General features: G+C 36.7%; 1 protein-coding gene across 1 annotated transcript in view; it reads right to left on the bottom strand.

The window, feature by feature from the left end:
• LOC130242151 (roundabout homolog 2-like) overlaps window positions 1-22852 on the bottom strand; it is a 130874-nt gene that overhangs the window by 73266 nt on the left and 34756 nt on the right. The window contains exons 3-6 of the mRNA XM_056474173.1: window positions 11011-11168; window positions 8663-8783; window positions 8434-8572; window positions 5900-6027 (exon numbers count right to left, since the gene is read on the bottom strand). Of these exons, the coding sequence (XP_056330148.1) occupies window positions 5900-6027; window positions 8434-8572; window positions 8663-8783; window positions 11011-11168 (546 nt within the window). The remainder of the gene's footprint in view (window positions 1-5899; window positions 6028-8433; window positions 8573-8662; window positions 8784-11010; window positions 11169-22852) is intronic.

Here is a 22852-nt window from a genome sequence, read left to right on the forward strand (position 1 = left end):
ATTATTTTCATACAAACAAAGTAAGGCTCTGCCGGTGCTATTTCCATTTGTGATTAAAGAAAACCACTGCATTTTAATCATGCTCCAAACAAAGACACAGCATGAGCAGTTTTTCATCTAAATAAACCGGCATAATTTAGAAATTTGAAGTAAAAACAGACTGATCTGAGTTTTGTGAAACTTTTGATCACTATAAACAAATATCTGAATAAAACAGCAGACAAGCTGAATGAAAAGCAAACTCATTCATTCATTCATTTTATTTTCGGCTTAGTCCCTTTATTAATCTGGGGTCGCCACAGCAGAATGAACCGCCAACTTATCCAGCACATGTTTTACGCAGCGGATGCCCTTCCAGCTGCAACCCATCTCTGGCAATTTAGCCTACCCAATTCACCTGTACCGCATGTCTTTGGACTTGTGGGGGACACAGGGGCACCCGGAGGAAACCAACACGAACGCAGGGAGAACATGCAAACTCCACACAGAAACGCCAACTCACCCAGCCGAGGCTCGAACCAGCGACCTTCTTGCTCTGAGGTGACAGCACTACCTACTGCGCCACTGCATCGTCCTGAAAAGCAAACTCACTCTCTCAAAATAACAGTATTTCCTGGATTATTGTTTTTTTTTATTTCGTTTGACTTTTAGCTTTGTAGTTCATGATATAACAATATCATCAGCATGAGTCTTGTCAAGTGCATCACTAAAAACAGGGCTGCCAACTGTCATGCAATCACTGCGAGACTCATGACGCTACACTCACACAACACGTCCATTCTTACACAGCACCAGTAATGCTTGTCTGTATTGAGTTTTTGATTGTTATATTTATAACATCCAGTTTAGTTGTTATATGTCAGAGGAAGAACAGTGTCATTCTCCTGACATTGACTTCAATTCAGGAACAAGAATTTAATATTTGGTGACTTTCAATATAGATAAGCAGCTATTGTCTGTTTTCGATTCATAAAGCAATAGAAAAAAAGTTTTAAAGGTATAGTTCACTCAAAAATAAAAGCTCTCTCATGATTTATTGACCGTTCACTTTTTCCAAACAGTTTAGACTTGTGTTGAACACAAAATAAGATATTCGGAAGAATGCTGGAAATCTGTAACCATTGATTTCCATAGTATGTGTTTTTCCTACCATGGAAGTCAGTGGTTACAGGTTTCCAGCATTCTTCAAAATATCTTCTTTTATGTTCAACAGAATAAAGAAACTAGAATAAGAAAGAATAAAGAAAAATGTTTGAAACCACTTGAGCACATTTTATTATTTTATGTGAACTAGGGCTTTAAATACAACTACTGCTTGAGTCTGATGTATGTGAAATATACAGTATGTGTTGCTGAATGAATTACAAATATATTACACTTAAGAGTTTTATACTTAAAATTTCCAAAAATTCTTATGATCATTCATACAATTAAGTTAAAGAAATGTATTGCCACTTAAAATGTTTATATGCTAGCTGTGCAAGCATTGGTAATTGTTCATTTGATTTGATCGATTGCCTTAAGTGTTTTATTAAAAACACATATTATTTAATTCAATTATTTGGCTAGAGATGATCCATGAATTCAATAAGTCTAGAAAAATCTGCCAAAAATGTATAGATAACACTGCTGATGTCACAGATGAAAAGTTGGCATGGCATCCCTACTAAAAACCACTTTACAGGTTGATCCCTCACAAAACGGATTTCAGACTTCTGAGACAGCATAACAGTTTAATAATGTACAACAAATCAGAGAGCGCTTTGGTTATAATGTGTAACACAAGGAGTGACACAGACAACTGAATTTTGGATCCACTTGCAGGTTCAATCAAAGTCACGCAAGCAAAGGTCAACACAGGTGCAAACAGATGTATAAAGGCAGTCCGGAATCGTAGTCAAATGTATCAGGCGAGAGGTCAAAAGGCAGGCGGCAGACAGGAAAATAAGATAAACTAGGCTAAGGTAAAAACACGGGAAAACTAGACTAGGAGAAATGCGTTGTAATGTCACTTTACAGAAAACAAGACTCGGTAATGGAAGTGAGAGTGTGTGCTGTTTAAATAGTGTCTGTAATCAGTCTAGAAGCTGCAACAGCTGTTGGAGTCTCATCAGTTCAAATGAGGAAGCATTTGTGTGTGTGAACAGAGTGCATGTATGAATATGTAGTCCATGAATGGTGGATTTGTAGTCCATAGGTTATTGTGTGTGAGATCCAGCGATCTAGGAAGTTACGATCACTGATGATCGTGACATAACTAATGGAATATTCGGTTACTACAATACAAACTTCTCTCTATAAATGTCGACATTTCCAACATTTCCATACAAAACCACACCAAAAGGAGCACTTCGAGATGCCACTTTTATATTTTAGCTTAACCAACAGAAATGAAAGGCAGTGACCGGCACACCAATGCTGCCTTCAAAAATATTCAATCAAAAAAAAGTACTTCCTGAGACAGGAGGTGAAGAAGAATTTGGATTTGGACTTCCGAAGGCAGCATTTTGAAGCTTTCAGATGCAGCCATGATAAAAACAGATTGCCATGCTCTGCTTTTAGCATTCATCTTCGTGTAGCTAAACAACTAAACCAACAACTGTGGACATGAATGTTATTATTATAATTAATTAATGCTAATGTTATATATACGCTAATGTGCTCTCTATAACAGTAGCTATGTTTCCATCCAAAGATGCAAATTAAATTTATACACAAAACTGGAATACCACATTAAAGATGTGCGAATAAAGCATTTTCTAGTCAAAGAGAACAAAATCACCACTCTGTGATAAACTGGCGCAAAATATCAAAAGTAAAAATGGAATTTTCTGCGGTAGAAGAAGCTGCGTGAATCTTTTCTTCATTTAATAAATGACTTGCGCCTCGGAAGACAATGGCGACACGCAATGAAGTCGTGGTGGCATTTGAAGGGGTGAGACGCAGAGCACAGACACTCTTGACAGTTCTGGAGATAATTAAAAATATAACAACACTGATACTGAAATAGTTAAGGTGTTTTAGAATGACCAAAACAACATTTTAGATATGATCTCTGGGTAAAATTACTAAAATTATAATACATTACTAGTAATTAATAATTACTAATTATAGTTACTAATAATACATTACTAGTAATGAATTATATTTAAAGCGACCAGTGTTGGGGACTAAATACATCATAAAAAATTATTCTTTTAATTACGATGTCATTAAAATATTTAAATTACGATGTTATAAATGTTTTTTTTATTAGTCAATGGGGAATTTTGGTGTTTTACTCAATACTACTTAAAGTATATCTACAAATCGTCACCTTAGAATTATAAGTGAATTATCTCACATTTTTGTCAAAATTGACTTATTGACATATTCTTATTAAATGACAACTTATTTACATTATGGGATGTTTTTTATAAGTTATTTACATTTTAAGACTTTTTATTTAAAAAAAACAAATGTTACACATACTGTTTGCTATGGAATGCAAAAACTTTAAAGCTCGATATCTCAAATCATTCAGAACGCAGATAGAAAGCTACCAAAACCGACCTACGTAGACTACAGCGAATAGTTCAGACTGCTGAACGAATCACTGGCACAACCCTTCCAACACTTCAAGAACTGTACTCTTCCAGAGTGAGTAAAAGGGCTCACAAAATCACTCTGGATGCCTCGCACCCAGCACACTACCTGGTCGAACTGTTACCGTCTGGTCGGCGCTTCAGAGCACCAAGCACAAAAACAGCCAGACACAGGAAAAGTTTCTTTCCTCAGGCTGTCTACCTTATGAACAGTTAAATATTCCCCTACTGTGCAATAAATATGTGCAATACTTCCTCATACGCACTTGTATACAGCCCCTTATATCAATATAGAATGCAATTCTTTCTACATTCGCACTTGTACACAGCACCTTATAACCTGTATATTTATAACAATCTGTACATACAACTCAACATCCAGGTTTCTTGACTAACCGCATCTGTTTAATGTTTAGAATTTTTTTATTTTGTGTTGTCACTTGTCACTTTATGTACACTGGAAGCTTCTGTAGCCAAAACAAATTCCTTGTGTGTGTGAAGCACACTTGGCAATAAAACTGATTCTGATTCTGAACCTTAATAATTAATTCCGAGGTGATGAAGTATCAACCCACAGAAGTAAACACAAAGTGAACTCTTAACATTTGAATCATGGCTTTTTAGCTTTATCAAAGGAATGACAGCATTTTTTGACATAATTTCTGATGCAGTTCATCGTTTTAATAAAAAGACCCTGTTTTTAAAATGAACGTTTTGATCCATTTGACAGTAAATAAAGCCAATATTTTGGGTGCATTTAAACAAAACAGTTCTATACATTAAAAAAAGTGCTTGGTCAACTAACATCAAAAACAATTAATAACATCATAAAAGATAATAGAAAACTACACATGTGCCGCTGATATGAACTACAACTCCCAGAAGTCTTTGCACTCATCACTCCTGCCACAGCTGACAATTATTCAGGCACCGACACAGACATAGCTGAAGCTCATGATTGACTCATTACTCAAACTATTTATACACCTCACATTCCCACACACTTTGCTGAGTCTTGTTCACTGTTTATCTGTAACACTACAAAGCATTTCTTTGTCTAAGACTTTCTGTGTTTCATCCTAGCCTTGTTTCCTCATTTATGTTGTTTGCCATCTGCATTGACTTCTTCGCCTGTGACTTTGACTACGCTTCTGGATTACCTCTATGATACTGTTTGGACCCATTGGACCTGCCTGACTACTTTTATTAATAAACTGTGTTACATTTTTTTAAAACAGTGCATGTTTGTAATGAATTACAGCGATTTTACCATCTTTACTATCACCACAGCCGCATGTCAGTACAATTATAAAAGAAGACGTTTCAATCCTGGTTTGTGAATATTAAATTATTTTAATCAGTTTCTCACAAACATTACGTGAGATCTGCTTCCTTCACGTCCGTCACTGTGCGGTTTATCTGACACAGCCAAGGCGGATATTGAAGCACACTCTGACAGGCACGTGGGAATGGTGGGCAGAGAGAACTAGCATTAAAGGCACAGGCAACAAAAACAGCTACATTGCGTTCAGTTCAGACAATTCCAACATTCTAAAAGGTTTAATAAATAATCTGATGGTGGTTTTGAGCTGAAACTTTACAGACACATTCTGAAGACACAAAAGACTTATCTTAAATCTTAAAAAAGGGTCAATTAGGTGCCCTTTAACATTTGTCCTCAACATATTAATTTGGCTGTACTAATTTTTGGACTCTGATCTTAATTCTTGTTGTTCGATTAGAACTCGTTTTGTCTTTGGTACTGAATAATCTAATGTATATGCACAAATATATTATTGTAAAGCATCCTGTAGAAAATATTGATTAAAAAGAGAGATCTGTGAGGCGTGAACTCATTTATGCCGAGCACCATTAACATTAAGGATGCATATGTAAATTATGTCTCTTAATGAAATATGTAGAAAAAAACATGACATATTTATGAGTTTCTTTCTTCTGTTGAACACAAAAGAAGATATTGGGTAGAAAGAAACATGTAACCATTCACTTTCATTGTATTTGTTTTTCCTGCAATGGAAGTCAATGGTTACAGATTTTCAACATTCTACAAAATATCAAAAGAACAAAAAAAAAGGTGAATAAACCATGACATAGTTTTTATTTTTGTTGAATTATCCCTTTAAATCAAATATAGCTACATCTAATTAAATGACCTAAAAATGAAATCTCTTGCTTTACGTTTTTCAGTTGATAAGTCATTTAATTACAGCCACTAGTTAAGCTGTAAATAATCACAACCAACACTGAATGCAGCAGTAAAAAGCTGTGAAATCATGCATATGCGTATGTCTTACCATGGACCTGCAGCACGGCGGAGGCTTCGGTTTTGCCCACACTGTTTTCGGTGACACACGTGTAAGTGCCCTCGTCCTCTGCTCGGACCCTTGTCAGATGCAGGCTGTTGTCACTGCGGATCTCGAATCTATTGAGCCAAGAAGGTGAAAAAAAGGGGAGCAGATTGAACAGTCTTCTCACCTTCCTCCTACAGCCTGTCTGCGCTCCTCTGCTCTCTCAGTGGACATTTCTCTGGGTCTCCATTATACCGTATATACCATTGTACTGCACTGCACTGTGGCCCAAACCCTCTAAAACACTAATTATATTTTCCTCTAGGAGCTTCTGCAACTATTTTTATTTGACAGTACAGAGAGGAGACATATACAGTAACTGTTTGGGGAAATAATGGAATCAAGAGGCTAGTCAGGTCTTTTAAAAATGGTAATAAACTCGTTTTCATTAAAAGGGAAAATATGAATTTTAACTTAATCATTTTATGAAAAAGTATTTATTTTTATTTTTACTTTAGTATTAAAAGCAGCATTGTTACTTTAGTGTTTCTCATTTTAGGTTTATATTTTACCTTAAATAGTGATATCACAATTTCTTAATTTTAATGTTACTTAATGTATTTACTAATGTAAACTAAGATTGATAGCAGTCCAAGTCTTGGAAGACTCCTAACATTCAGTTTTTTTTCCAATGAGTATTTTAATGAGTGCCCCTAAATAAGTAAAATTTCTTGCACACACAGATTGTGTCTCTATAATACCTGAATGTATCATCAGGAGCCACATGTATTAAAGAGGTTTTTGTTTGGCCAATCAATCAATCAATCAATCAATCAATCAATCAATCAATCAATCAACCAGTCAGTCAGTCAGTCTGTCTGTCTGCCTAGCTGTTCGTCCATCCATCCATCCATCCATCCATCCATCCATCCATCCATCCATCCATCCATCCATCCATCCATATATATATACATATACATATAGGCCACTGTATTAGGTACACCTGTCCAACTGCCCTTTAACGCTAATTTCTAATCAGCCAATCCCATGGCATGAACTCAATGCATTTAGGCATGTGGACATTATAAAGATGATCTGCTGCAGTTCAAACCGAGCATCAGAATGGGGAAGAAAGGTGATTTAAGTGACTTTGAACATGGCATGGTTGTTGGTGCCAGACGGGCTGGTCTGAGTATTTCAGAAACTGCTGATCTACTGGGATTTTCACACACAATCATCTCTAGGATTTACAGAGAATAGTCCGAAAAAAAGAAAATATCAAGTGAGCGGCAGTTCTTAGGGTGCAAATCCCTTGTTGATGCCAGAGGTCAGAGGAGAATGGCCAAATGGTTCCAGCTGATAGAAAGGCAACAGTAACTCAAAAAACCACTCGTTAAAACCGAGATATGCAGAAGAGCATCTCTGAACGCGCAACACAACTAACCTTGATGCGGATAGGCTACAGCAGCAGAAGAACACAGCAGATTTCCACTCCTGTCAGCTATGAACAGGAAACTGAGGTTACGAGCACAGGCTCACCAAAATTGGACAATAGAAGATTGGAAAAAAGTGGCCCGGTCTGAGGAGTCTCGATTTCTGCTGCGACATTAAGATGGTAGGTTCAGAATTTGGCGTCAACTACATGAAAGCATGGATCCATCCTGCCTTGTATCAATGGTTCCGGCTGCTGCTGGTGCTGTAATGGTGTGTGGGATATTTTATTTGCACACTTTGGGCCCATTAGTACCAACTGAGCATTGTGTCAACGCCACAGCCTACCTGAGTATTGTTGCTGACCATGTCCATTCTTTATAACCACAGTGTACCCATCTTCTTATGGCTACTACCAGCAGGATAACGCACCATATCATAAAGCGTGAATCATCTCAGGCTGGTTTCTTAAACATGACGATGAGTTCACTGTAGTCAAATGGTCTCCACAGTCACAAAATCTCAACCCAATAGAGGACCTTTGTGATGTGGTGGAAGGGGAGATTCACATCATGGATGTGCAGCCGACAAATCTGCAGCAACTGCATGATGCTATCATGTAAATATGAATCAAAATCTCTGAGGAATACATCCAGTACCTTGTTGAATCTATACCACAAAGGATTAGGGCGTTCTGAAGACAAAAGGGGACCCGGTACTAGTAAGGTGTACCTAAAACAGTAGGTGCTAGTAAGGTGTACCTTTTTTTGGGGTGGGCACACAGAGAATTATGTTACAATTTCAGCTAAAAATCTTTAATGTCCTACTGAAGATGTCCTGAAGGTGAATAAATTAACATCAAATTTTGGGGTGAACTGTCCCTTTAAGCTTCTGTAGTTGTATTCTGAAATCAAATGTTATTGCTCTATGTTAATGGAGTATATGAGGTTACATAATGCTCAGTTTGATGTTTACTAAGATATCTTCTCTAATTCAGCAATAATGAGAACAGAAAGCTGATTTTCTAATCTGTCACTGTGTAATATGTCATTAAACTGGCATTTGAACTGCAGTAACAGCATCACGAGTGTTTGTAAGCAGACTCTTGCCTCCCGCGTGGTAATTCTCCCTGGTCTCTGTTCCAGCGGACAGTCGGAGCCGGATCTCCATGAACCTCACACAAGAAATCCACACTCTCCTCAGCCAGAACAATCTGATTCACAGGTCTGCGGATAAACACTGGCCGCTCTGCTCACACAAAACACACACACACACACACACACAGTTATTTTCACCACTTTTTTAAAAGCAAATTAATGAGGCAGAAACTAGACTTACCAAACACTACGAGTTCGGCTGGATCGCTGTCTCTCTCGCCCACCATATTGGTGCCCACACACACATACATGCCTGCGTCACTTTTCCGGGTGTGAGAAATGATCAGCTTGCCACCACGCATCTGAAGAAGAGAAAAATCACACTTATCACTATTCAAGTTGATTTTGAATGTTAAGTATTCACTAATATTGAATCTCTTCTTGCCTTAAATGAAATTAGATTAGGGTGCACACAATTATTCATTTTACATTTATTTAAAGGATTTATGAGGTCACATAACCAAACAGATTTTTTTCAGAAATCATAAGTGTTAATTAACACCATTATAATGTCTTTTATTTATTTATTTTGAATTACTTCCCATTTTACATTTGATTTGATTTATTCATTTATTGCAGTTAGTGCCTGTGTGACGTTATTTATTTTAATGAAAAAGTAAAATCTTAACGTTTGCTCAGTTAACTGGCAAAGATTGCTCATTTGCATTTTTTTAAGTTTTAGTTTTGCATTGAATACTTATACTCCATTACATTTACATTTTTAAATAAAAAATAATAATAATTGAAGTTTCTATTTACATAACAGCAAAACATAACACTAGTGGACCCTATCATATACCCGGCGCAAGATGTGTTTGGCGCGTTTTGTTGCTATTTTCAGACCAGCATAACCCTAATTTTGCCGTCTTGTGCCAGATTGTTTAAAAAAATATACATTTGCTCCACTTTGTGAACTCATGCATGTGCCGGTCAAAAAAAAAGAGGTGTATTAAGGCGCATTGTTTGTGTGTTGCTATTTTGAGAAACTAAAATAGACTGCGCAATTGACAAGCTGGTCTAAAGTCCTGCGTTAGTGCGTTAGTTGTGCGCCTTAAACGTGTACACATTGCTTAATACACACAGGATGAAAAACAACAGTTAAATATCTTTACAAATGAAAAAATTATTAAAATGTTACAAAAACTATTATTTTCTACACAAATATAAAAAACACTACCTCCATGCCTTTTTCATGTTGGGGGCTTTTTCACTTTAGCTATTTTATCACTAGTGAACCATTCAGTTTTTCCACTAACAAAGTCCACCATGTATGTTTATGTATTTTTCCATACATAAAACAGCAAAAGTGGATTCGGACATGCCCTTAATGCTTTTGCGCCATGGACTTTAGACATTGTGCCTAGATCATTAAAATAGAGCCCTATCTGTTAATTTAGTATCACTCAGTAAATATTTAATTTGTTATTAGTTTGAATGACATTTTGTTTTCATTTTAAGTTCAGTCACTTTTGGCTACTTTGCTGTGTTTTTGACAATTTGAAGTTATTCTTTCTTCTTTAAACAAATATGTCTATATAGCCTTTATTAAATATACTACAAATACACTATAAATTATGTTTTTTTTGTTTCTTTTATTTTTAGATGTTCATGTTAATTGTAGTTATTTAGCATACTTATTAAGCGTTTCTGTCATATTTGTGTCTTTATTAATTAATGAATTTAATTCATATTTTTTTAATTTACATTTTTCCAGTTATTCAACAAGTCATATATTAAATTCCATTCCCTTTAAAACACAACATACACACACACAATACATAAATAGGTAAAAAAATTGATCACAAGTTGAAGTCAAAATAATTAGCCCTCCAGTGAATTGTTTTTCTTTTTCAAGTATTTCCCACATGATGTTCAACAGTGCAAAATTTTTTTACAGTATTTCCTATATTATTTTTTCTTCTGGAGAAAGCCTTATTTGTTTTATTTCAGCTAGAGTGAAAGCAGTTTTAAACTTTTTTAAAGCCATTTTAAGGTCAATATTATTTGCCCTCTTAAGCAATACATTCACCTAGTTAGATTAATTAACCTAGATAAGCCTTTAAATTGCACTTGTATAAAACAATCTAGTAAAATATCATGTATCGTCATCATGGCAACAATAAAAGAAATCAATTATTTTACATTTTTTATTAATTGAAACTATTATGTTTCATAATGTGTTAAAAATCTTCCTTTTGGTAAACAGATATTGGAGAAAAAAAAATATACAGGGGGGCTAATAATTCAGAAGGGCTAATAATTCTGACTTCAACTGTATTTATAAACACTTATACCATTGCAAATAACGAAATGCTTATTTATGGTTTTAGTTTTTAATTAACTAGAACAACCATGCAAGCGACACCCTTTGATTTTGACTGGACACTTCATCATTATAAGTCAGTGATCTCATCTTTTGGAGAGCGACTGCACTGATTTATGTCTCAGTCGATGCTGGTTTCAGAGAACTAGCATGATGTCACAGCCTTCCCTCCTGAGCCAACATCGCACTTTCTGCTATTGACTCACAGAGATCCTGCCGTCCTTGTCACTGACACGAACATTGTTCCTCTTCCAGGAGACGGTGGGCTCAGGGTGACCCCTGGGAGGCACACAGTCCAGCACCGCGGGCTCTCCTGCTGCCACCACCACGTCATTGGGAGGCTGCCGGAAATCGTCCCGGAGAACTGTGGGAGATTGAGAAGAGTGTTAGCTGTGATGTGATGTTTTTCGTTCGGTTTGTTCTCATCTGCTCCCCTGTGCAGCAAGTTTATTCATGGATATTCATTGAGGAGCTTGGGAAAACGTGAGTCAGAGATGAATGAGGCGTCCTGTCCTCAAATCTCCTTCCTGCAATGCACTGTCGGCTTTTCTCGGCTTATCAATTATAAAAGTGTTTTCATGACAACACATTCGCATTTAAATACAGCTGAATAATTGAGCAGCAGAAAAGAGACACGGCCTGAGTGGTCTGCCCCAAAATCGAGTGAGCCTCCCATTATTAACAAAATCACTCTTTTTTTCAGCAAGGATGCTTTTAATTGACCAGACGTGACAGCAAAGTCATTTATAACAATTTTTTTGAACATTTTATTCATCAGTGAGCCCTGAAAAAATACATCTTGGTTCTCATCTGCATTGCGGTTCCTCATAATGCAACATTTACATCATGTACTGTTTTTACTAGGGCTGAGTGATTAATCGAAATTGCAATCGAGATTTGAAATGTTACGATTAGCTAATTTAATTTAATTTAATTTCCTCTGCCCAGAGCAAATGCGTGACTGCCGTCTGTGTGTGACAGTTTTACTAGCCAACTGAGTGAGCACACTTTTGTTCTGCCCAATCAAAATTGCGCAACCGAACTATGCGGAGCGTCCACAATAAAATACAAAAAAACAAACAAACAGGAAAGCTCGGATGAGTGGCATGATGGCATTTGCCACATTTAATAGAGAAACATCCAACTGGCTTATGTGATCATTGTAAAAAGGAGGAGCCAGTCGAACATGTTTTATGTCATTGTCAAAAATTCATTATAAAATAGAAATATTAAAGAAAGAAATTATGATAAACTCCTTTGAAATCAGCATTAAAATTATATTTGGGGGCCATAACAATGAAAATTTATTAAACTATCTAAGAAGAACAGGACTAATTAACAGAATTTAAAAGATGAAAGTTTTACTTTTATATGTTATGCATTTTTTTTGCATTATTTGGGAGGTGGTTAACTCAGGTTCACACTCCTGTATAGTAGGTGTCGGTAATGCACCTTAACGTTGGTTGCCAACCACCATTAAACTACAAAGAAGAAAAAGAAGAAGATGGTATTTGTTGCTTCAGAAGCATTAATAGACCAGTGTTGGGGGTAACGCATTATAAGTAACACGCGTTACGTAATAACATTACTTTTCCAAAGTAACGAGTAATATAACGCATTACTTTTAAAAATAAGTAATATTATTTGAGTTACTTTTTAAAAAATCTAACGCGAGTTATTTTACCTCGCTTATTTGGCTTTTACAAAATATATTGCGGAATAAAAATGATCTTAGTCAGGTTGAATCACACACACAATGAGAGACCGTGCTGCGAGAGAACAGAAAGTCGGCTCGCACTCATCATCATCATCATCAGGTCTCTATTTCCAGGAGATGAGACTGTGTACTGTTCTACTAACTGAATCTCCTAACTGACTAACTGTTCTACTATCTGATATGGGTTTATTTCGAGTCAGAGGGGGTGTCCGGTATGTTAGTACTTAAGCCGATTTTCCACTGCACACGACATTTGGCTGTCAGAATACTCCCCCTAGTGGCAGTTGCACAGAATTTTCAGTATTGTCGTGCACCATGGGAGAGAAGCTGATTCTCGCGGTGTACGAAATTAAGGAATGCAAAATCAAGAGCCTTTATTGTCTGTGCATTCACCATGGTTGAATGAATGAATGAATGAATGAATACTATAAACTCATAGACCGCAAAAACTTCTTGAGGGACTGTGGAGACAACATTAAAATATTATATTTTTATTACTCATTTATGAATAAAATGTTTTTTTAATATAAACTTTTTCTGATTCAAAACATAAAGAAAAATGACTATTTTTCATCTCGCTCGCATGGACCTGCTTGGACAACATTGGAATACATCACATCCGGTCGGCCGGTCGCTTACGGTCTAGTCACATGAGTTCAAATATTTCAAGGTATCCGTAGCTCAAATGGGATCCGATTTTCCGTATACGGAGATGATCGGAACTCCACGCAGCTCCCGGACTACTCTCTACTGGAAATGAATGACTTCTGGTCTGTCGCTTGTCATTTGTTGTGTGCAGTGGAAAGGCGGCTTTACTGAAGACGCAGACCATTTCATGACAACTCCGTTCAATTTAATGAACGGGTTAAAATGGTTTACTTAGAAGATTCGGTTAAAACAAACGATTCATTCACGAATTGCCCGTCATCACTACAGCATATCTGCCAACACTCCCGTTTTTCCCGGGAGTCTCTCGCATTTCAGACCCATCTCCCGCCCCCTTACGTTTAGTTATTTCTCCCGGAAAACTCACGTAATTTCAATCTCCCTCAGTCCTCAGCATTTTGGTACGATCTGTGAAACCCCTAGGTCGCCAACATTGGAGTAGGATCCGATCACAGCGGCTGCCCGAAACACGCTTCATAGTACAGTTTCTAACACCACAGTACCCGGTTCTCTAGTGTTATTCAGACACCTCACCCCCGAACCTAACCCGCCCAGTCTCCTGGATTTTCAGGGACAAATGTTGGCAGGTATGCACTACAGACGGTCAGAAACAAAAAAAAAGCAGCCTGGAGAATTACATTTTTGCAAATGAGTCTTGTTATTTTGAACTCATCGAAGAAAAGAAGTGGATTATTTTCAAGGGTAGATTATGTGCAAGTAAAACTCTTGACAACTGCAGGAAACACGACATCAAAAAAACCCAAAAAACAAAAGTGAATGAAAGCACTACACCTGCACCCCACCTTTGGCTATGATTGATATCAGTTCACATAAAGGTTATTGCTTTTATTGTTGAGGAGATGCAGCCACTGTCTACTGTAGAAGTGACCATGTTTTGTACTATTTTATAATAAAATAGTATTTTATAGTAATATAGTAAGATTTTCTTCCCTTTTGGGGAATCATTTACACATTTGTTACGTGAAGCCACGTGAAGCAATGTATTCAATGTATAAAGCTCCAAGAATTACTTTGGTTTGCATTGTCTTACTGTTCATTTTGTTAATAAACATTTCATAGATTTAAAATTTCATGTTAGTACTTTTTATTGCAATCTGTATCTCAATAGACAGTGAATTTAATCAACTAATAACGTTTAATGTTTTTATTATTAACGTTATTAACGTTACATTATTGACATTAACATTATTAACGTTTATTAATGTTTTTAATAAAAGTAGCAAACACATTACTTTACATGCTTTTGTTAATCTGTATATACAGCATCTATAGCTCTGGGCTCAGAAAGTTCTCAAAATATAACTTTTATCCAACATTTTTTTAAAGGAAAATGAAGATGCAGTGTCTATAGGTGGTTGTTAAATGCAGAGCTTCTCTATAAAAAGGTGGGAAAAAACCTGCAAGTTCTGAAAGAGATCAAACCTCAGGCAGGTAAGGAAAAGTAACGCACAAGTAACTCAAAAGTAATATAACACATTACTTTCCATAAAAAGTAGCTAAGTAGCACAATTATTTTCTTTTTGGGGGAGTAGCTCAATATCGTAATGCACTACATTCAAAAGTAACTTTCCCCAACACTGTAATAGACAAATTAATATCAAAGAAAAACAGGACATCAGTAAATGGGAATATTTTTGTTTCAAAGTCACAGACACCAAACAAAAACAGGGTCATTTGTAAGAATTGTTGCCACAACACGAGGAAATACAACAACCAGCACCTGAGAAAGCACCACAGGCAGCTGGCTATATGAGGAGTTTCTTGTTGAAAAGTCAACTGGAGGTATTGCCAGTGACACTCAGTCTAGTAGCAAGCAACAGCAAAGTACAATTTCAGAGTTGATTCAGCCATGTTAGATTGATGAGTGTTCTGTATTTTTATAATGATTATTTTTTGTTTTTAAAATAAGCTCCGCTATCTCCCTAATTTGAGTTCAACTTGTTTACAGAAGGTAAGGTCATTCATTTCTGAATGTTTAAAAACAAACTTGAATAAATGTTTAAAGGGCACCTAGGTTACCCCTTTTTTCAGATTTATTATGACTCTTTTGTGTCTCCAGAAAGTGGCTGTAAAGTTTCCCCCATCAGAGTTCCCCCCACCTTTTATAAGATTCTATTTTATACATTTTTGCAGTGGGTGGTGGTTTTGCTGTACTGCGCCTTAAAGGCTAGTCCTCCCCGCCCACCGTTTCTACGTGCCTTTCTGCGTGCCTTAATCTCTTTCCTCGGCTGCGTCAGACAACAGACAGACATAAACGAAGCAGATCTCACGTAGCGTTTGTGAGAAATACTACAGTAAGAACTTTACCAATGAGTATTTGATGCATTTGCTTCGTTAAGTTACAATGATGAGTCACACACAATGCCGCTACAAAGATCACGCGCACACACACAGACACATACACCCACCCAGAAATGCCAACCGACCCAGCCTGGGCTCAAACCAGTGACTTTCTTGCTGTTAGGCAATTGTGCTGCGCACTGCGCCACTGTGATGCTTCCTGATAACAAAATTAAATCAAAATCACAACATCTGTCAAAAAAATAAATAATAAAAAAATAACAATTAACTATTTTCCCCAAATCACACATCCCTAGTTTTTAATGAATTGAAATCAAATAAATGCAGCCTCGCTGAGCAGAAGAGCGGTTTCAAAAATATTTAAAAACATTGCCAACTTAAAATTTAAAGGTAGTGTATATAAGCACTAAAAGCTCTGGAAGGGCTGCGTAAAACATATGCTAGAATAGTTGTGGGTTCATTCCGCTGTGGCAACCTCTGATAAAATTAAGGGACTAAGCTGAAGGAAAGCTGAACTCAGAATTGAGTCTATGAGTAGAGCGTGTTGCTAAGCTAACAGCACATTGATAGTTTTCAGTCACGTGACCTGTGCGGAGACCTGGCAGGCAAAAAACAATGGCCCGTAATGGCAGCTCCATAAAAACGCAGCACAATCCTGTCATATTTCCATCTGTTTCAAGCTATGAATATTTGGATCACACATCAACAGAACAAAACACAGATATGACCACAAACTGTAAATTGTGGCACTTGTGATCCATATACTGCACCCGCAGCCGTTTGTCAGTCATTTTAAACAGTCATGTCCTTTTCAGAGTCAATTCAATGATGTTTACATCTATCTCATGGATATTCCTCAGAGATTCAGATCTGCTTTTATATTTGGTGTTTGTTTTTCTGTTGCTCAGATTATTTGTTCACTTCTGCTATTTATACTTTGACTTTCAATTTATACTGTAATTGCACTTAACCTGCTTATTATAATAGAAACTCTATAAAAAGCATCCAAATTTACTGACTAGGCCTGTCGTGATATTTCTTTTGTGTTGTATGATATATTGCACCAAAATATATTGTGATAAACAATATTATTGCCATTTTGTGACCATTTTATGCAACTATATAATGCCTGAATGACAATATAATATTATCCCAAATGCAAGTAAAATCTTCCAAAGAACATATTATATTTTATTCTTAAGAATATTTCATTTAATTAGCCATTTGAATAATTGGCCATTGTAATCAAAATGTGAAAACGTATATCCTAAATAAATAACTAATAATGAATGTTAACAAAAACATATAAGGTAACAGATCTATTTTCAGTTGTCAGGTACCAACGTGAAAATATATTACTAATTATAGTAAATACTATAGTGTTTTTAAACCATACTGACACTGAAAGCTCCAACAGAGATAGAGGTGTTGCATAAAGATCAGCTAAAATGTTAATAGAATCGTTTTTTCAAGTAAGGGCGATATTTGTTGCATCACAAAATGTGTTGTTTTGTGCTTGTGTTGTGCGATAAGGTAATATATTGATTGTGACAGGCCGAGTACTGACAGTTATAGACTATACTGACCCTGGACCACAAAACATCATAAGTGTCAATTATTGGATATTGAGACTGAGATACATATACATAATATGAAAAAAAAAAAAAAAAAAAAAAAAGCTTTCCATTGATTTATTGATGCAGAAGTAAGTTTTTCTTCTGTGATTGTTTTAGGACTTCAGATTCACTTGCCTATGGGGAAATTACTAGGAATAACAAATGGCAATAAGGTTAAACTAGCAGCCTAACAAACTGATTTTGCAGCTAAACGTCAACAGAAGAGAATGAAAAGGTTTGAATGGCTGCACTCGCTTATACAAAAGAGAATAAGTCAATACAAATAACTGAAAATCTGTAATATGAGGGTTAAAAATTGCTTCCTCTAATATTGCTTATTCTGTATGTTATAAATATAGCAATCAATAACTCATGCAGACCAACATTACTGTGCCTGTGTGAGAAAATGGACAAGATTCTGTGTGAGAAAATGGTGTCAGTTGTATGAGTCTCACACTGAATACATGACTGAAAGTAGGAAAGTTTGTGATTTCTAATGCAACTAGAGTAATATCGCCTTAGAAATCCCTCAATACAAGATAGCTTATGGCAGTGCTCAACTTATGTTAGAGAGATCATAATTATGAGTTGAACTAGGGCTGCACAATATGTAATTTCAGCATCGTAATACTGTACATGCACATTCACAAGTCACATCGCAAGATATGCAATGTTGAGTCTGAATCATAGTTGACGAGGAGCTACAGAACACATGATTTGTAGAGTCACTGCTAAGTTTAACCATATTAGTGTGAAAGACTATCATTTGCTTGTGTTTTAAGGCCTGTGACTGAGCATTTTAAGAGTTTAAAACATTTGAGCACAAAAAAGCTAACAAAGATGAATTGTGTTTAATTATTTATACAGAATTTATACAATTTATGCAACTAAAAAAAGGTTTTCATTTTAGATCATTTTGCTTGTTTTAAGGAAAATTCTTGATTTTGACTTATTTATTCTGAAGGTAAAAAAACTATATTTTTACTTGATTATTCAATTTCAATACCTGAATGCTAAAAAGCTGAAAAATGAAATATCACAATACCAGATTTTCCCAATATCGTGCAGCCCCAAGTTGAAGAACCCACAAAATACCACCCAAATGTCATAATTATAAACTGGAAACTGGATTTTCCTTCAGTTATTGAGTTGGGAGAGTGTTGCTCAGAAGAATGGCAGATGCAATGACTGTTTTGACAGTGAATTTGCTCCAACTAATTACTTAAAAAAAATTACAGTAAAACTAGCCAAGTTGTATGGTAGTGCTGCATGATACTGGAAAAATCTGACTGCGATAGTTCATTTTTCTGCGTTACATATTGCGATATGAATGCACACATACAAACTTTTTTATCTACTTTAAAATTAGCTGAATCAACACAATTCTTGATTTAATTCTTGTTTTATGTTCAATCCTCATAATGTAACATTCGGAAACTGACAATGGAGGTGAGGATCCAATTGCAGAGACTTTAAAACACAAAGAATGGCCAGGCAGGCAAGGGTCGATCACAGGAGCAAACAGAATCAAAAAGAGCAATCAAAAAGCATAGTCAAAACCAGGCAAGAAATTGGCACAGACGGATAACATCAAAAATCAACAAACAAAGCAAAGAATCAAAACACGGCAAGGCAAGAAGAAATGCTTTGTGATGCTACAGGTAGAACAAGGCTCAGCAATGTGTGTGTGCATGTGTGATGTATACAGTATGTAGTCCATGTAATGAGTTCTTGAGCAGCTGTGCATGTTTGCAATCAGTCTGGATAAGGAACTGGTGTGTGTGTGCAGTGAATGCTAGGAGTTGTAGTTCATTTGGTGGCAGATTTGTTGTTCTCCAGCGATCCATAGTAGCTAGATAGCTGGTGACTGTAACACTTAAATTGTTAAAAAACAATTAAGTTACCTTAATCGATTTGTGTTTGGGACAACATGAAGGAATTTTTAACTTCAATTTCCCCAGATTACTTGAATAGCTCTATTTGGAATGAATTAATCTTATTAATCTAAACAAATTATTCTATTTAAAAGGAGTTCATCAATTAATTTAGATTTATATGGAATGATTTTCTAAAAGCATCAATCATGCCTAAAACATAATAAACAAATTACAGGCTTATAAATACAACTGCTATGTGAAGGACGTTGACAACAGAGTTGAGGATTCAAATGCAGGTTTATTATGAGAATGGTCAGGCAAGCAATGGTCAAAACAGGAGCAAACAGATGCATGCAGGGAGTCCAGAGTTGTGGTCAATAAACAGGCGGATGGTCAGTACCGGCAGCAAGCAACATACAGTGAAGGACAAAGCAAAGGTCAAACACGGCAAGGCAAGGGAAACGCATCGTAATGTTCACAATACAGTATAACAAGACTCAGCAATTGGTGTCTGTGCTGCTTTTAAAGTCCAAGTAATCAGTTCATAACAATCCTCCAGCTGTGTGTGTGTGTGTGTGTGTGTGTGTGTGTGTGTGTGTGTGTGTGTGTGTGTGTGTGTGTGTGTGTGTGTGTGTGTGTGTGTGTGTGATCAATGTGAAACAGGAACAGGTGTGAGTGTGTGGTGCATGACAGGATTTGTAGTTCTTTTGGTGGCAGATATGTAGTTCTCCAGCGATCTGTATGGACTAGATTGCTGGTGATTGTGACAACAATAGAGCCAAGGTAAAGTGAAACTAATTGTGCTTTACGGTTTTCAGGGTATTTGAACAGTATTCAAGTATACCGAAACTGAATAATGTATAATAAAACTGCATAAATATTTCAATAAAAATTGGTCTTTACTAAAGTTACAAATGGTACAATATCTTGTGTCTGAATGCTTTAAACTCTTTCCTGCAATGTGTCTATTTGCACATTGCAATATAAATGCTGAAATGATATATTGTGCAGCCCAATTGAACAGTGTACAAAATCTCACAGTACTGAACAATAAAATCAAATAGGATTATACCACATGAAAAACCCACACATTTTCTTATTTGTCATTTTGTAGAAGTTAAAATCTGCCATTATGCACACTAAATACCTCGCAATCTTGTTGCTGCCAAAATGATCTGAATGCAGCTGACGTCTCACTAGGTTTTGGACAGAACATTAAAGCCTAGCAAAACAAACTCCAACAGGGAAACTAATTCTTTAACTCTGCAGACATCCAAATTCAGCGGTGGCTGCTTATGTTGACCTTACTAAGCGTCAGTGTTAACAGCAAACACGGTGAACTCTGGCCCCTTCTCTTTTCAGTACCTACACCCTTCACACTGAGAGCGAGCGGCTGAATGCTGCATTCCCTGCTGCCTGGCTTGGCAGCAAAAGTTACCCATAAATCCCCAGTGGTGATTGACAGATTAAAAATGCGACCCCTGCCCCATGGCATCTGCCACAGGGGGCCCTTTGAGTTTCCTACATCAAAGGGCGAACTCCTGCGGGCTCTAGACTCTCAACAGCCTCACACACACATACACACATGAGCATAAATGCCACTCATATTCTCATCTCAGACAAATATAAATGGATTTGGGGAATAAAAACCTACACCAGTGTCCACAGATTAATCAAGTCTGACAGGCACGATATCTTCCCGTCTCATCTCTTAAACACTTTGTGAATGAATTTTTCGATTAACACCTCAATTATGAGGTGTAATCTCAGCAAGTCGTGGGCTGCACACGAATGTAAAGCATGAATATGATTCCAAATAAATAAGTTCAGCCATTGATTCATAATTATGATATGACCTCTGCTGAATTACCGAGTCCTGGCTGCACCGTCCCTTGGCAGACCTTTATAAACGCAATGACTTGTGATAATTACTTATAAATATTCATCGAAATGTCATGTTATTGGTGAGATCCAGAGCTCTGAGTGCTCCATTTTCTTTTGTAAGCTCAAGTCATGCTCCTCATCTCCTGCCTATGAATATTCATATCTTTCAGTCTGGGACAAATGGTGCGGGTCTGTCTATGGGCAATAAGTGAGTCATGTCAGGATCTGAAGCGGTCATCTGTCAGTCTGGGCAGCTAACTTGACCATAACTAACTTCAACACTTCACTATCCAACACAATCTGCCACATTACTGTACATTCAAGCCTTGTTTACATTTTCGCTTCAACCAGGCAAATCATTAAATGGTTGACATTTATTTTCAGGATCCTGTAATTTAATTACATGCTAATGTTGAAATTAGCCTAGTGTCATATTATGTCACAACTCACAAAACTTAGATTGTTCAAAAAATGCCCATGAAACTAAAATGCCTAAATAATCATTACCTTTCAACAAGAGATTCTTCTCTCTTAGCATGTTGCTAAGCTAACAATTAGTCTGCCACACAACAACACTAGGTCAGGGTTTCTGCAGGTTTCACTAAGTTAAATGTAAGACTTTAAGACATTTTTAAGACCATTATGAATGAAATTTTAGACTTATACAGGACAATGCTAATGATTTTATTCAAATATCTCTGTTGGGAAAATATTTTTACTTGTCCTATCAAAACATGATTATAATTGAATACATTTAATTATAGGGGTGTCAAAATGAATTGCTTCTTCAGTGCACCGCGATGCAGACGCGGACAATTCGGTATCGTTTCAGTAATAATCATAACCGGTTATTATGTAGTGACGTCATTTATCCCATATGCACTTTGTCGCCGTAGCTTACTATGGCGAGGGAGGTGAGCGCGAGTATGTACAACGCTCCAACTACTTAAAAATGCAGAAACTGCACAATTTCACTGCGTGTGTGTTTTCTGGACAGTCTTTCACTGACACTTACAGCAGAAGCCCCTATTTCACTGTTATGGAGAAACTGAAGGTAAACGCCATTTCTCTCTCTCTCACTATGGCCCATTTAACCTGCTGGCGTGACTTTTTCTCTTCTCTCGGCTGTTACAGCGATACTTCTGGATACAGACATGAGCACGTGTCTGCAGAGTTTTCTCCACAGTGTCTATCATGGATCAGCTGTGATCGCCGCTGCCGTTTATCAGTGTCACTCATCTGTGAAGCGCGCAAGAGTCAATCGCAGCCCTTACTGTTGAGCGTGTGACCAATCAAAGGGGTGTAAGAGAACCTGGTAGACAAGTATAAGAAAGCGAGCGGGATATTTATATTTGTTTATATTATTTGCTATAAATGTTGTTTAAAGGTACAGTTGATATATTTGAATGTTTGTATTAAAGGACAAAATTGTATTACAAATAGTATATAAATATAAATATATTTATACATTTTAATACAAGAATTGCTGCTGTGAAGAAAATATAAAATCGTGTATGGAAAGCATCATTTTATTGAGACTGAGATTGTTGGTGAATGTATGGGTGTTAATGGCCAGATTGGGTAGCTATACATGAACAAAGGAAAATTAAGACCTGTAAAAAAAGATTTAAGACCTACAACAAAGACACCCAGTAGGTGGGTTTCTTCATAGTACTGAGTTAAATACATTCATTTTCTTTTCAGCTTAGCCCCCTTATTAATCAGTGGTTGCCACCGCAAAATGAACCGCCAACTTATCCAGCATATGTTTACACAGAAGATGCCCTTCCTGCTGCAACCCATCACTGAGAAACACCCATACATTCTCATTCACACTCATACATTACGTCAATTTAGTTTATTCAATTCACCTATAGCGCATGTGTTTGCACTGTGGGGGAAACCGGAGCACCGGGAGGAAACCCACCCGGACACGGGGGGAACATGCAAACTCTGCACAGAAATG

The sequence above is a fragment of the Danio aesculapii genome, chromosome 15 (genome assembly GCF_903798145.1).
Source record: "Danio aesculapii chromosome 15, fDanAes4.1, whole genome shotgun sequence".
NCBI lineage: Eukaryota > Metazoa > Chordata > Actinopteri > Cypriniformes > Danionidae > Danio > Danio aesculapii.